The following is a 13,101-nucleotide window of genomic DNA, read 5'->3' as shown; positions in this document are numbered from 1 at the left end:
GTTAATCAGTGAACGCGTGCTTCCTTTCTCTGAACACAGATCAAACTTTGTCCACTCTGTTTCTGTGTGATACAGAAATGAAATAAAAGACGTCATTTAAAGTGTTAAAAAAGATTTATTTGATGAACTTGAAGAAATAACTTCCTTTAATGTCCAAGCAATAAAATAAAAGTGATATCTGATGAATTGTGTCGTGTTTAACGGTGTCCGTCTGTAAAGATGAGCTAAAGATTAAACGGTAAACTATGAACCTGTTTCATGTGAATTATGGTTTTTTAAAGCAGCTAAGAACTAAAATAACTCCTTAGAAATGACGTTTTGGCACATATGCTGCTTTATCTCACAACATTAATCCAAAAATAAATAAATAAAACATTAAATGTAAAAGAAGGACGGTTATCTCTGGCTGCTGGTGCTGGGCTGGGAGGAGTTTTGGCTGGAATGAGCCTCTCTGTACTGCTGGCTCCAGCTCTGAGGGTCCACTTCATGGAGCTACAACACAAAAAAAATGTTATTACTCATAAATATTCACAGATTTACTACCAACAAATATTAATTTTTAAATAAATAAGGATATGAAGCTCTGAGGGTCAACCTCATGGAGCTACATCACGAGAAAAAGAGTCTACATTTTGTCCTTCCAGGCTCCTGTAGTGAAGATCTTTAGAAGCCTGTTGGTTTGGTCTCATTGTTCAGTTATTTTTTTCTTTTATCTACGGTCCAAACTCAAACATTTATTTTTAAATACATCCAATATTTAATCTCCTGAGACCTGAGCTTTTGTTTGGAATACATTTTAATTTTCTCCCACTTATTTGGGATAATTTGGACCTTAGCCTTAAGTTTGTTTGGAAGCTTAGCCTTTACTTTGAACAGGAATTAATTTTGACCAAAAACAAAGTCCAACATCAAAACAAAATCCCTTAAATTTCAAAGCAACTACCTAAAGTATCTGTGAAAAGTTCTGAAAAACATTATTTTAAAGTGTCTCAAAAAAAATTAAAATTATTTAAATAGTCTTCAAAATGTTTAAAATTTAATGAAAAATTCCCTAAAAATTTCTATTCACCGTCCTGAAAAATTCTCAAAGCAAATTCCCCTAAAAGGTACAGATATATTCCCCAAAATTCATGAAAAATCATGGAAAATTTTCTCAAATATGCCAACTTATTCCCTGAAAATTCTATTAAGTTCTAGAAATTTCAATTCCCAATCAAACTCCCAAAATTAAAAAATAAATGTCCCAGGTTTCCACGAGCATATATAAAAATTTTGAAGCAAAGTTTCCCCAAAAGTCAAATAAAATTAGCCAAAAATTTGAAATACTTTTCCTTAATTAACACAAAATGAATGAAAATTCAAAAAAAAAAAATCTTTCGAATATCCAGGAACGAATCGAAAACTTTTCATGCGAATACTAAAATTTCAACTCATAAACATTTCCAGTGAAGCTAAAAAATATACAAAAATCTCCCATATCTTTAATGAAAATTCTGGGAATTTCCCAAGATGTATTCACAAAATTATAAATGAAAATTCCTGAAAATTTGATAGCAGATTCTCCCAGTATTTCAAATGGAAAACTCAAACTTCAATAGATAATTTTCTCAAAAATTCTAACAGTAGAAATTGCTCTTATGTTGTCGAGAGCCAGGATGTATTGTCCTCATATGTGCATGCAGGGTCTTAGGAGGTTAATCATGAAGCCAGCTGATGCTCTATACTGTTTTTGTTTATGGATTAATCTGAGGTCAGTCAGTGATGATGATGAAATAGTCTTAAGTCTGTTAACAGTCATGGACCGTGGTCTCCCACATGAACCCATCCAGCCAGCCGATCAGGCTTGCAGCCTCTTGACTCCCAGCAGAAAACTTTAACTTTGCGCCACATGGCGTGATGACATCACTGCTGTCAGACACTGAGTGCTGTCTTCAGACAAATAAAAATAACCGCCACACTTTAGAAAGGGCTGATAAACTGGCAGGGCCGTACGCTGCTAAAGCACAAGTCTGATCGTTTAAAGTCTGACTGTGGCCGGTGAGATCACGGCGTCTTTATCATCAAATATTCAGGACACACCGAGCATCGTCAGAGTAAACAGAGAAACTCACCTCGCCAACGAACTCCAGGATTTTGGTTTTGGACACCTCCAGCTCTGCCCTCTGACCCCATCTGAACTCGTGCTCCACCGGCTCTGTGTGGGGGATTCGCACATACTCCAGGTACCTTCAGACACAGGTGAGGGGTTTTCTCTGTCAGCTGAAGCGTGAGGATGTGACCCGTTTTTAAATAGATCTGATATTTGAACCATTGACGGTAACAAAGAGGTGAAGGTGCCGCTCTGTGGTCCAGTATAGACCAGAATCTAAGGCCTTTTAGACCAGCAGTTCCCAGATTGGGGGTTGGGACCCCCAGGGGGGTCACGAGACAGTGAAGGGGGATCACGGGATGCTTTCCATAAATCAAGAAGAAATTATGATTATTTAAAAAAATATTGTTAAAATGGGTTCGAATTAAAATCAGGAGGTAGTTTATTAAGTGATATTTGTGCTTAAATGCAAGTAGAAGTTATAAAAATTACCTAAAATGCAACTTTTGTACATAATGCTTTGGGCAGTATCATGTGCTTTATCCCATTCAAGGGAATACAGGGGTCCCTGATCTCTGACACAGTCTTTTTGGGGGGTCATGGGCTGAAAAGTTTCTGAACCCCTGTTTTAGACCCTGGCTCTGAATACATCAGTACAGTTTGATGCGTCGACCCCAGCTCTTCTTAAAGCTCCACCACACTGATGTATCACCAGCTGACAAAATGAAATGGCGTAATCGTTCTTACCTTTGGCGCACAAACTCCTCTGTAACGACCTTCTTCACGTCCCCAAACTCACTGTGTTTCTCTCTGTACAAAATAAAAAATATAAAGGAGCAAAAGGAAACATGATCAGAAAGATAAACCATGAAGAGAGCTCAATAAAGCCAGAGTTTCTCTGCTAGCCCTGCTGGGCCAATCGTTGAGCTCCAGTTAGAGATAACAGGTTTGATGATGTGCTTTGACATATGCTAAGGGTGTTTCTTTTCGCCACAGTCGCTGGGCACTGAGAATGCTGGACTACATTGGCTTCAAACTGAAAATAAGGACACAAGACCCAACTCTTTCTGCTTTAGGCTCTGAGCATGCTCAGATTACAGCCATGTTTAAACCTCTGCCCTGAATCTAAGCTGTGACAGCGCTGTAGTGACCTACAGCTGATTAAAAAACATAATTCTGAAAAGTACCTGGTGGGAAGTTTAGAGTCCGTTACCATGGTGATCTAAACAGACTCATAGATCAAATTCGCCTTAACACATCTGACCCAAAAGACATATTAGTTTGACTGGAGTGAGTTCCTGTACACTTCCTCTAGAACAAACACATCAACACTAACACTCATATAACATTCACTATATGGACAAAAGTATTTGGCCACACTTGTTAATTATTGAATCCAAGTGTTTCAATCAGACTTGTTCCCGCAGGTAATCCATTTACAAACATCTGTGATCCTAAATGTGTCGTTCTGAAGAGCTCAGAGACTTCAAGTGTGGTACTGTGATAGATGATACCTTAGCAATAAGACGGTTTGTGCTATTTCATCCCTGCTGGATATTCCTCAGTCAACTCAGTGATATTAGTAGAAAGTGGAAGAGTTTAGGAACAACAGCAACTCAGCCATGATGCTGAAGACCACATAAAACCACAGATCAGGGTTTGGGCTTGGCCTCTTTTTCCAGTGAAGGCCAATCTTAGTGCTTCAGCAAACCAAGACATTTGGGACAATGCTATGCTTCCAACTGTGTGGCAACAGTTTGGGGAAGGCCCTTTTCTATTCCATCATGACTATGCCCCATAGCACAAGGCAGGGACTATAAAGACATGGTTTGATGAGTCTGATGAGGAAGAACCTGACTGGCCCTCACAGAACCCTGACCTCAACCCCATCCAGCACCTTCGGGATGAACTGGAACAGAGATTGTCAGTCAGGTCTTCTGGTCTAACATCAGTGCCTGACCTCATATATGCTCTACAGAACGAATGGGCACAAATTCCCACAGAAACACTCCAAACTCGTGTAAAAAAGCCTTCCAAATAGAGTGGAGGCTGTTATAGCTGCAAAGAGGGGCAACTCCATATTAAAGTATTTGAATACAGTGTCATTGTATTGGAGTTGGTGTTATGGTCAGGCAGCCAAATACTTTTGTCCACATAGCATACATCCCACTTACACATGGACACACATGCAGGTATGATCTTACCCCTGTTCAACACGCAGTTTCTTCAGAGTGTTCCAGATGAGATCTAGAAGACAGAACCAAATATGAATGTTTTTAACACGTGGACTAAAGACGTGGCTCTCTACACCAACAGTTTACTGGCATTATTAAAGGGTTATTATATATTTTATACTTTAAACCTACACCACACTGAGGCAATGCCTCTACAGTTGGACAAGTCTTCTTCAGATTAAATCTTCCTGCTGCTGTCTTTAAATCGACCACCACTGACCCATCATGTGATGCGAATGCGCCCATTCTTTAAAATTGGGGCCCTTTTTTCTCCATATTTTGGGGTCTAAATGTCTCATCAGTGATTTCCACACAATCCATCTGCATAGCTCTGTGTTTCATGTGCCCTCCATCTCTAACGATCCTGTAATTCCACAGCATGTGCTACGGCTGATTTCAAGGTTGTACTAGAAACACCACTCTGCTCTGCTCAGCAGGAAATACTCGATGTCAGCAATCCACGTAGAACAGATCGAGCAGGGCAGGAAAGAAAACATACAAAGCATCCTGCCAACTTCAAAATAAAACTCAATGCATGGACTCCTCATTTTAAATCTCACCACTTTATCAACATTACGTCACAACAGGGGGTACAAGCCACAGTTCATCAGTAAATCAGAGGATGATTAAGGTGCCAGGATGCCATGGACGTGGAGAAAACCAGAGGATTTTATCCAACACCATCAGTCCTTTGTAGAAAACATAAACCTTTAAACCTCCTAGTGTCCTCACCCATGGTAGGAGGAAAAAAAATCACAGAGAAAATCAGAGAAAACAGAAAATCAACCTCAGGAAGCCACAGAACCTGAGTTAAATTCTGTTTTTATAAATGGCGTCTGACGGTTTGAGGAGACAGATTAAATAACCAGGATGATTAAAAACGAGATGGTAGATGGATAACCAGGATTTTAAATAGTATTAATATTAAATAGAATAGTTTCATTATTACATAGAATATTAAATAGATGTGTAGTCCAGTAAGGAGAGCAGCAGATGAACTTAATTACTCACTTTCTCTGACCACGCCTCCTTTCATAAAAATCAGACTTAGTATGACGAACAGCAGGCCCAGCTTTGGTTCCGTAGGAGTCCTAAACACAGAATTAACACTCATTTATACCAAAGTTAACTGTTGGAGTTTAAACACAAACGATTAAGTCAAATATGTAAAGTTTTTACTCTAGGACTGATGATAATTATCAGGTAGACGACACTTACTCAATCGGCAACTCTCCCTCAGCAGCCTCCAGCTTATTGACGAGTATGTACAAATGATTTTTGGGGTCGATTTCCACCAGTTTAAGGCCAAAGACCTGGATAAAAGAGAACGAGATAGGAGCTTGAATATTTAGGTGATGTAGGCGCTGATGCCACTGGCGGTCTCAGGATGAACAGACCTTGTCGAACGTCTGTGTTGCTCTGTTGATGAGCTCGGGGTAGATGTTTTTGTATTCCTTCACCACGTGCTTCACCAGGTCTGTTAAAAGAAAGAAGAAGAAATGTCACAGGACTTCCTGTGGAGGTGAGACTGTCCTGGGGCATCAGGACGTGGACTCTGAAGCATCCACCACAGATATTGGGCAGGAAGTCACCACCACTTTAACCCTTAGGTTTCGTTCTTCTTTTTTTGGTCATTTTGGCTGTCTTCATGTAAATGGAGAATTCTGGCAAGATGGTGTATTTTTATTTGATCTTGTTATTTCAAGCTCAGCTCCTACAGCAAGTCTAAAATACACTGTGTACAAGCAAAAGTTACACTCAAGCTGTTAAGCACAAAAAGGAAAAAAGGGCTGGGCGATTAATCAAACTTATATAAAATCGCAATATGGCCAACAGTAAATTTTCAAATCGCAGAAGGTAAAATACTTCTGCATTCTGAAATGTGTGACAAAATACCAGTTTAATAAATTTTTTACAGCAAAGATGTTACACTCTACACATCATGCAAACATAGGAGTATCGTTTTTTTTTAAATAGTCTACAAAAAAACATTTTTCTTGTTTCTGTAGATGTTTTTCTTCATCAAAAGGACATAAACATAAACACTATCTTTCCGTTTAACTCAACAATTCATGTAGAGTTTGCAATATGAGTGTAGATAATTGCAATTAAATATTTTTCAGAAATCGTTCAGCCCTAGTTGTATCTATTTAATATTATGCTGGTTAAAGAAGTGAATGATGTATTGCTTGGGTTGGTTGAAAACGCATATTATGTGGAACTAAAAAGGAATTTGCATATCAAATCGCAATATTGGAAAAGAGAATCGCAATTACGTTATTTTCTCAAGTCGTTCAGCCCTAATCGAAACCCATTCACACTGTTATTTTTGATCTCGCATCCATTAAAGCATAATACATGTGTTTGATAATATCTGGGTATCAATCTGGGCTTTTTGCCTTGGAATTGATCATTTTTACTACTCTGGTCATTTTGTCCATATTTGGAGAAAAAACATGCAAAAAATGCAAGAAATACTAATGCCTAAAAATCAATGTGGCTTCTCATAATTGACATATTATAGGCTGTAAAATTCAACACAAAAAATTGTTTGCATCTACCATATTGATAATAATTATTTTTGTGTGTTTTTTTTCATCAAAAAACATGGTGGCATCATGACAAAAGCTGGCATTCAAAGGGTTAAAATCTTTACCTAATTAATGATTATTTGATACCAAAAACTAGGCCAGTTAAAGGTAAAAAAAGAAAAAAAAAAAGCTCAATCAAAGTAGAATAAAATATTGATGTATAATACATTTACAGCTGCACACTCAAGCTTCTAAGCTCAAAAAAAGCTGATCTGAGATCTGTTTAGATCAACTAACTCAGTCGGCTCATCAGTCATCCGCTCAGAGCCACCGTGGAAAGATCCTCAAATTTTTGTAGCAAACCCTGTTAGTTAAAAATATGAATCAAGTGTTTAAATCTGTGTTGAAACAGCAGGGTTAAACTTGTTAGCCAATTAAGCGAGGCTGATTACATCCATCATGATGTGTTTAAGGTCAGCTTGGTAAAATGAGTATTAGACAAAGGTAAATAAAATATCATCATCATCATGTGTTTATGATGTGTTTTTCTTCTGAGGCCCCTATGTGGTTAAAAATGTCCCTCACCAGCCCTTCGTATGGGAATCTTCTTCTGGTCCTTGACGAGGAAATACTGCACCACCTCAGCAACCTACAAGACAAGAACAGAGAGAGAGTACATTTTATACAGGCCAATCAATCCTCGCGCTGATCGTCTGTATTAACGACTTCTGTTACCTTCTGGTCCACCTGTGCAGGTGTGAACTTCTCCAGCCCTCTCTGGACCTGTGTGCTGGTTGGTTGGGTGAAGGTGATGTCGTCATCGTCGTCCTGAGCTGTGAAGGAGCCCGACTGCCTCTACATTCAAAAACGACATTTCAAACTGCTGCCAAACAAGAGTTATGGATCAATCACAATAACACAACATACAGCGTGCTGGGCCTCGGACAGTCCACTGGGTTACCTGTCCACCCATGAGAGCTACGTATGAATCAGTGCAAAGCTCTCCAGACATCACCTCCCTAATCTCTGCTGTCACACAAGACATCACATTATTTTACTATGAAGCATGGCCCTCTCTCCCTGATTACATCCTGCATTCACCTGTTGCCTCTTCTCAATTCCTGCAGCTAGGCTTTAAAAATCCTGTTGCACCACCAGGTATACCTACAAGACTGAAACATTGAACAGTTAGTAAAGACCTGGTACCTTTTCTTAAAAGCGTTCACACTTCCTCTGTTTGTATTCAGCAAAGCCTGATTCAATTTAAAAACATGCATCACCTTCACAATTCAAACAATCAAAAAGCTACATCTAGTAATGTTGATCCTGCTTGTTCCGGATATCCTTAGGTTTGGCCAGTGGCCCTTAGACTTGTTCTTCTCCAAATCAGCTTGACCTCCATCTTTCAACAGATAGATTGAGGACATGCTCTCTATGCTGCAGCTAGAACTACTGAAACACCCTTTTAACAACCATTTGGTCTGTCTTACTAGGACGTTTACTGTCTGACTTACTCAAGGTTATTCATTTATTTTGCATAATCTTCGTCTTTTTTCCTAGACAGTCTTTATTCATATTTGTCAGCTTTTAATGGGATGATTTGGGACACAGATGGTCTTGGTTGTAACTGAAACACTTGTTAGGAGGCGTCAGTGTCATGATCAGCTGATTGAGGAGGGATTCACTTTTTACTTATACATGACTAAAGGTCATAAAAGATAAAATTATAAAAAATAAACCAAAGGCTCTTACTTTACTCTGAGAGGCACTCTGAGAGTTGGACAGTCTCTTTCTCTGTGTCATGGCTGAGCACTGCCTGATAAAACACATAAAATAACATCAACATAACAGCCAACAGAAATAGATGTAAACATAAATAAAACGCAGTGAAACATAACATATACATACGTCAGTGCTGTGCAATTAAACTAAGAAAACACGGAAATCCATAGCCCACACTTAGGGCGAAGAGATGCATTTAAATACGTCAAAGATAGTAACAGAATGTAACCTAGTGTAACGGTGTAGACAGTGACCGTGTAATCTAGTTCCTTCCGTAGTTGTCATAGTTACAAAACTAAAGATGTCCAAACCACAGATAAAGCTAATGGTTCTGGATTTACTTTATGTAAGATCATATCTGACGTTCAAAACAGATTTTTCAGACAACAACAGACTAAATTATTGATTCTGGACTTAGAAAGTCTCTAACTAACACGGTCACTGAGAGGACGGTGACACCGGAAGGAGAGTACTAACAGTAATGCTAAGCTAATGCTAAGCTAACGTGTAGATCTATAAAACTAAAGTTTATCTGAATGACGTCTGTGTGATTATTCTCGGTGTAAATATGACGTTAACCCCTTTTAACCCCGTCAGAGAGAATCTGTTCTTACTTTGTCTCCAAACTCCTCGGTGATGTTTTTGCCGTTCTTACTGTCAAATTCCCGCTGATGATGATTTTGATGACGTAGTTCCTCTTCCTTCTTCTTCTGCTGGCTACTTCGGCAGTTTCGTCGCTACGAGGCGTAATACTGCCCTCCGCTGGTCAGACAAAACGCCACGCTCCAAACTCAATTTCCTCTTCCTCTCAGTATTACTTTTTTGTACAATTTGTATTACACTTTTTCAACTACAATTAGAGCCTCAAGTTCATACCGGAAATCGGATGAGCTAAGCAATAGATATATAAATATATATATATGTACAGAAGTCTAATTTTGGGGATTTCAGTAGAAGGAAGGTCTAATAAATATCTTAGTTTTTACAGATTTGATTTTTTTTGGCCATTATTTGAGGTATCAGACGTATCATATTTGAATCAATAACAAGTTCTCTTTTCTGTGGTTAATATTGTTATCTCTGATCTACAAACAGGAAGACAATTATCTTTAGTTTAAGACAGCAGAAAATCCAAAATTGTACAAAACACTTTAAAATGCAAAATAGGGGAAATATTAAAAATGTGATTAAAAGGGTGTAATTAATTGTGATGTGTTTCTTTGAATTGTCACAAAACTGTCCAAAGAGACAAGGAGGGTTAAGTGCATGTTTTATAATAGAAGTTGACAGTAAAACTCACTAAAATCTTTTTCTTCTTATTTATTTTCATTAAAGGTAAACACATACTGATCAGCTGTTTCTACTGAGGAGGATTATCCGTCCTGCAGAGACACTGATGAGTTCCATCCAATCAAAAACCCGGGACACATTGGCTCAGTGGACGTGGTTTTGAAGGTGTGGAGGTGGATCAGCCTATCAGAGGATACGCTGTAGAAGGACAAAGACCCAGCAGGACAGTCCACATACACCGCCACCCTACCAGAGGAGGAGGATGAGGAGGGACGGACGAGTTTGAGTCTGTCATTGTGACGGACGAAGAAACCCTTACTAGTGCAGACCAGACTCCAGGACTGACCGTTGAATCCAAACCTGCTGTCATCCTTGTTTCCTTTCCTTTGGATGCTTCTGTAACTCACTGATATGTCAACTTCTCCTCTCCACTCCACCTCCCAGTAACAGCGACCAGTCAGACCATCTCTACACAGCAGCTGAGGCCAGTAGTCAAACCTGTCTGGATGATCAGGATGTGGCTGCGCCTTCCATAGAAAGGTCACCTTCCTGTTGTTTTCAGACAGTTTGAGCTGCCTGTGTGCGGTGTTTGGGTCCAGTGTGAGTTCACAGAAGTCTGAAGGGGAGAAAAAGACACAGCTGTTTATCATCAGACACCCCTGAAGGTTTTTTTCTTTTCTGTGTGGTCATCAGGAGTAAAACTGATTCTGTACTTACACTTCCTCAGACCAGATTTTAACCTCAGCTTTCTATAAAGATCCATCCTGTAGGAAGAAACAGCAGGAATGATTTTCTGTATGACTCCTAAAAGAAGCAGCCCTCTGCCTCCTTATCTATTTATTTATTCTTTTGTACCAGTATCTGTCTGATCTAACGTACTAGATCTTTGCTTTCTATGACATCTTGCATTTGGATTCATTAGTCCCGTGGACTGAGGCCCTATTGAAGTTGCTCGACTCAACAAAATAAGCAGCTTAGTGGTAAAATGGATGTATCCTGGTGGATCCATGCCCCCCACAGGGGTTCCTCAACTTTCTAATTAGGAGCCCCTCCCACTGGTTTCAGCTACACACATGAAAATCAGTACACATATTCATCATGTCCAGATGAACAAAAAAGTCCATTGGGACCATCCTCTAAAACGTACAGGAAATAAGAAGTTAAAGGGTAAAGGTCTCATTTTGACCATTTTTGGACCAAATCGCTGATGTCATATCTGAAGGTTCTCCACCGAGGGATTTCGTCCGATTGACTCCAGAATGGTTTTCCTCATTCTAGACAAGTTGGAGATCATAATTTGTGCTCCACAGGACTTTCCACCATAGGGTCATCAACTGGCGGCCCGGGGGCCAAATCAGGCCCCCCAAAGCTTTCTGTCTGGCCCCCAGAAGATCATTAAACTCAGAAAAGCAGGGAAAGAAAGTGTTGTGGTTTTAAGAGTATCTTTTGACTTTAAATGTCTGTAGCTGTTAAATCCACCCCAAAAGCAATGAATATTCAAATAGTTTTAAAAATGACTAACATTTGGTCTGTTTTTACAGAAATTTACTTGTCAGCCATTATTAGTAAATATTAAAGAAATGTTTTAAAACTGGCAAAAATGGCTGGAAAAAGTGGTGAAAAGGGGTCAGAGAGTGGCAAAAATGGGCGATAAGCCTCCAACTGGGTTGTGGAGTGGCACAAAGGGACAAAAACTTGCAGGAAAAGTGGTGAAAAGAGGTTAAAATGTGACAAAACATTAGAATACATGGAAAAAAGGGGCAAAAAGTAAATCAAAAATGGGTTAAAGTGGCAAAAATGGTGAAAAAAAGAATTGAAAAGTGGCAGAATTGGATAAAGGAGGGATTAAAGAAGACAAGTGGTTTAAAGGAGTTAGCAAATGGCAAAAAAAATAGGGTTAAAGAGGCAAAAAATAGAAAGAAGTATCAAAAATGTGTTAAAACTGGCAAAAATGGCCAGAAAAAGGGGCTAGAGAGTGGCAAAAATGGGCAATAAGCATCCAAATGAGTTGTGGAGCGGCACAAAAGGACAAAAACTTGCGGGAAAAGTGGTGAAAAGGGGTTAAAATGTGGCAAGTCATTAGTATAACAGGAAAAATGACACAGAGTATGTAACAATGGACTAAAAGTGGAAAGAATTGACAAAAAGTGGCAAAAACAGAAAAAGCAGGGATAAAAGTGGCTTAAATGATTTAAAAAATGGGAAAAATGGGTTACAGGGGCGGAAAAGGCAAAAAGTTTCAAAAATATTTTAAAACTGGCAAAAAGGTGTAAAAACAGCCAATGGCAAAGCAGTGAAAAGGCAGGAAATTGGGTTGAAGAGTGATAGAAATAGCAAAAAGTGGCAAAAAAAAATGGGATAAAAGTGGCACAAAATGTTGAAGAAATGGCAGAATGAAGCAGTGAAGTAGTGAAAAGTGTGAAACATGAGTTCCTATTGGTGCTAAATCATAACTTACGTCCATATCCAAGAATACTAATTATGTCACAGCACCCCCTGTTGACCACAACAAGGGCCTGTCTCTGGATTCCGATTTCGCATTCCCTCACGGTTACTCATATCTACCTCAGCAGTGGTAATGGACTTCCCAAGTCCTGTGCCGTACTGCCATAAAACACGAAGACCTAGCTCCAGCCCTGAGGCCATGGTGATGCAGATATGCAATAAAACAGTAAGTAGTATTTCTGCCCCCTACAATATTTCTAAATGTCAACCTTTGCAGCAGGCCCCACAGCGGCTGTTAAACATTGGTGAGAATATTCAGTAGCCTTATAAAAAACCTCCTGGACTCATGACCTAATCTCAACAGCTTCATTGAATTTCACAGTAATCCCTCTTTTTTGTTGGTAGTTGACATTAAACTGTTAGAACTCTGTATAAATCATTCTCTGTCCTTCAAACATTTCTGTATAGAAACACCACGTAAAATCACAGAGTGGGGTCAATGACGAAAAAGCCGCCAGCACTCTGCTGATTCCAGAACTTAAGTAGTGAACTTCCACTGGCATTAACGTATGCACCAAAACTGTGCTGTAGGAGCTCCATGGAATGGGTTTCCATGGCTGAGCGGCTGCACCAAGCCCAACATCACTAACTCCAATGGCAAGCATCAGGGGAGGAACCATGCCTGGCAGTCAGATGGACTAGTCGGGGTTTGGCAGGTGCTGGGAGAACA

General features: G+C 39.4%; 1 protein-coding gene across 2 annotated transcripts; it reads right to left on the bottom strand.

Annotated features, from left to right (window-relative positions):
• Positions 1-95: 95 nt before the first annotated feature.
• On the bottom strand, positions 96-9,366 carry ndnl2 (necdin-like 2). 2 transcript variants are annotated; one of them, XM_041799134.1, is made up of 11 exons: positions 9,251-9,366; positions 8,607-8,670; positions 7,590-7,709; positions 7,440-7,503; positions 5,721-5,800; positions 5,542-5,636; positions 5,335-5,414; positions 4,294-4,336; positions 2,837-2,899; positions 2,112-2,226; positions 96-492 (listed from the first exon to the last, which is right to left on the bottom strand). In XM_041799134.1, the coding sequence occupies exons 2-11, from the start codon at positions 8,655-8,657 to the stop codon at positions 397-399; spliced, it is 807 nt and encodes a 268-aa protein (XP_041655068.1). In that variant the 5' UTR covers positions 8,658-8,670; positions 9,251-9,366; the 3' UTR covers positions 96-396. The 2 variants fall into 2 exon arrangements, with proteins under 2 accessions (XP_041655068.1, XP_041655069.1); XM_041799135.1 differs by lacking the exon at positions 9,251-9,366 and adding an exon at positions 8,763-8,840.
• Between the last annotated feature and the right edge of the window lie 3,735 nt (positions 9,367-13,101).

This window comes from Cheilinus undulatus, linkage group 11 (assembly GCF_018320785.1).
Source record: "Cheilinus undulatus linkage group 11, ASM1832078v1, whole genome shotgun sequence".
NCBI classification, from domain to species: domain Eukaryota; kingdom Metazoa; phylum Chordata; class Actinopteri; order Labriformes; family Labridae; genus Cheilinus; species Cheilinus undulatus.
The sequence above is the reverse complement of the archived record's forward strand: the minus strand, read 5'-3'. Positions and strand labels throughout refer to the sequence as shown.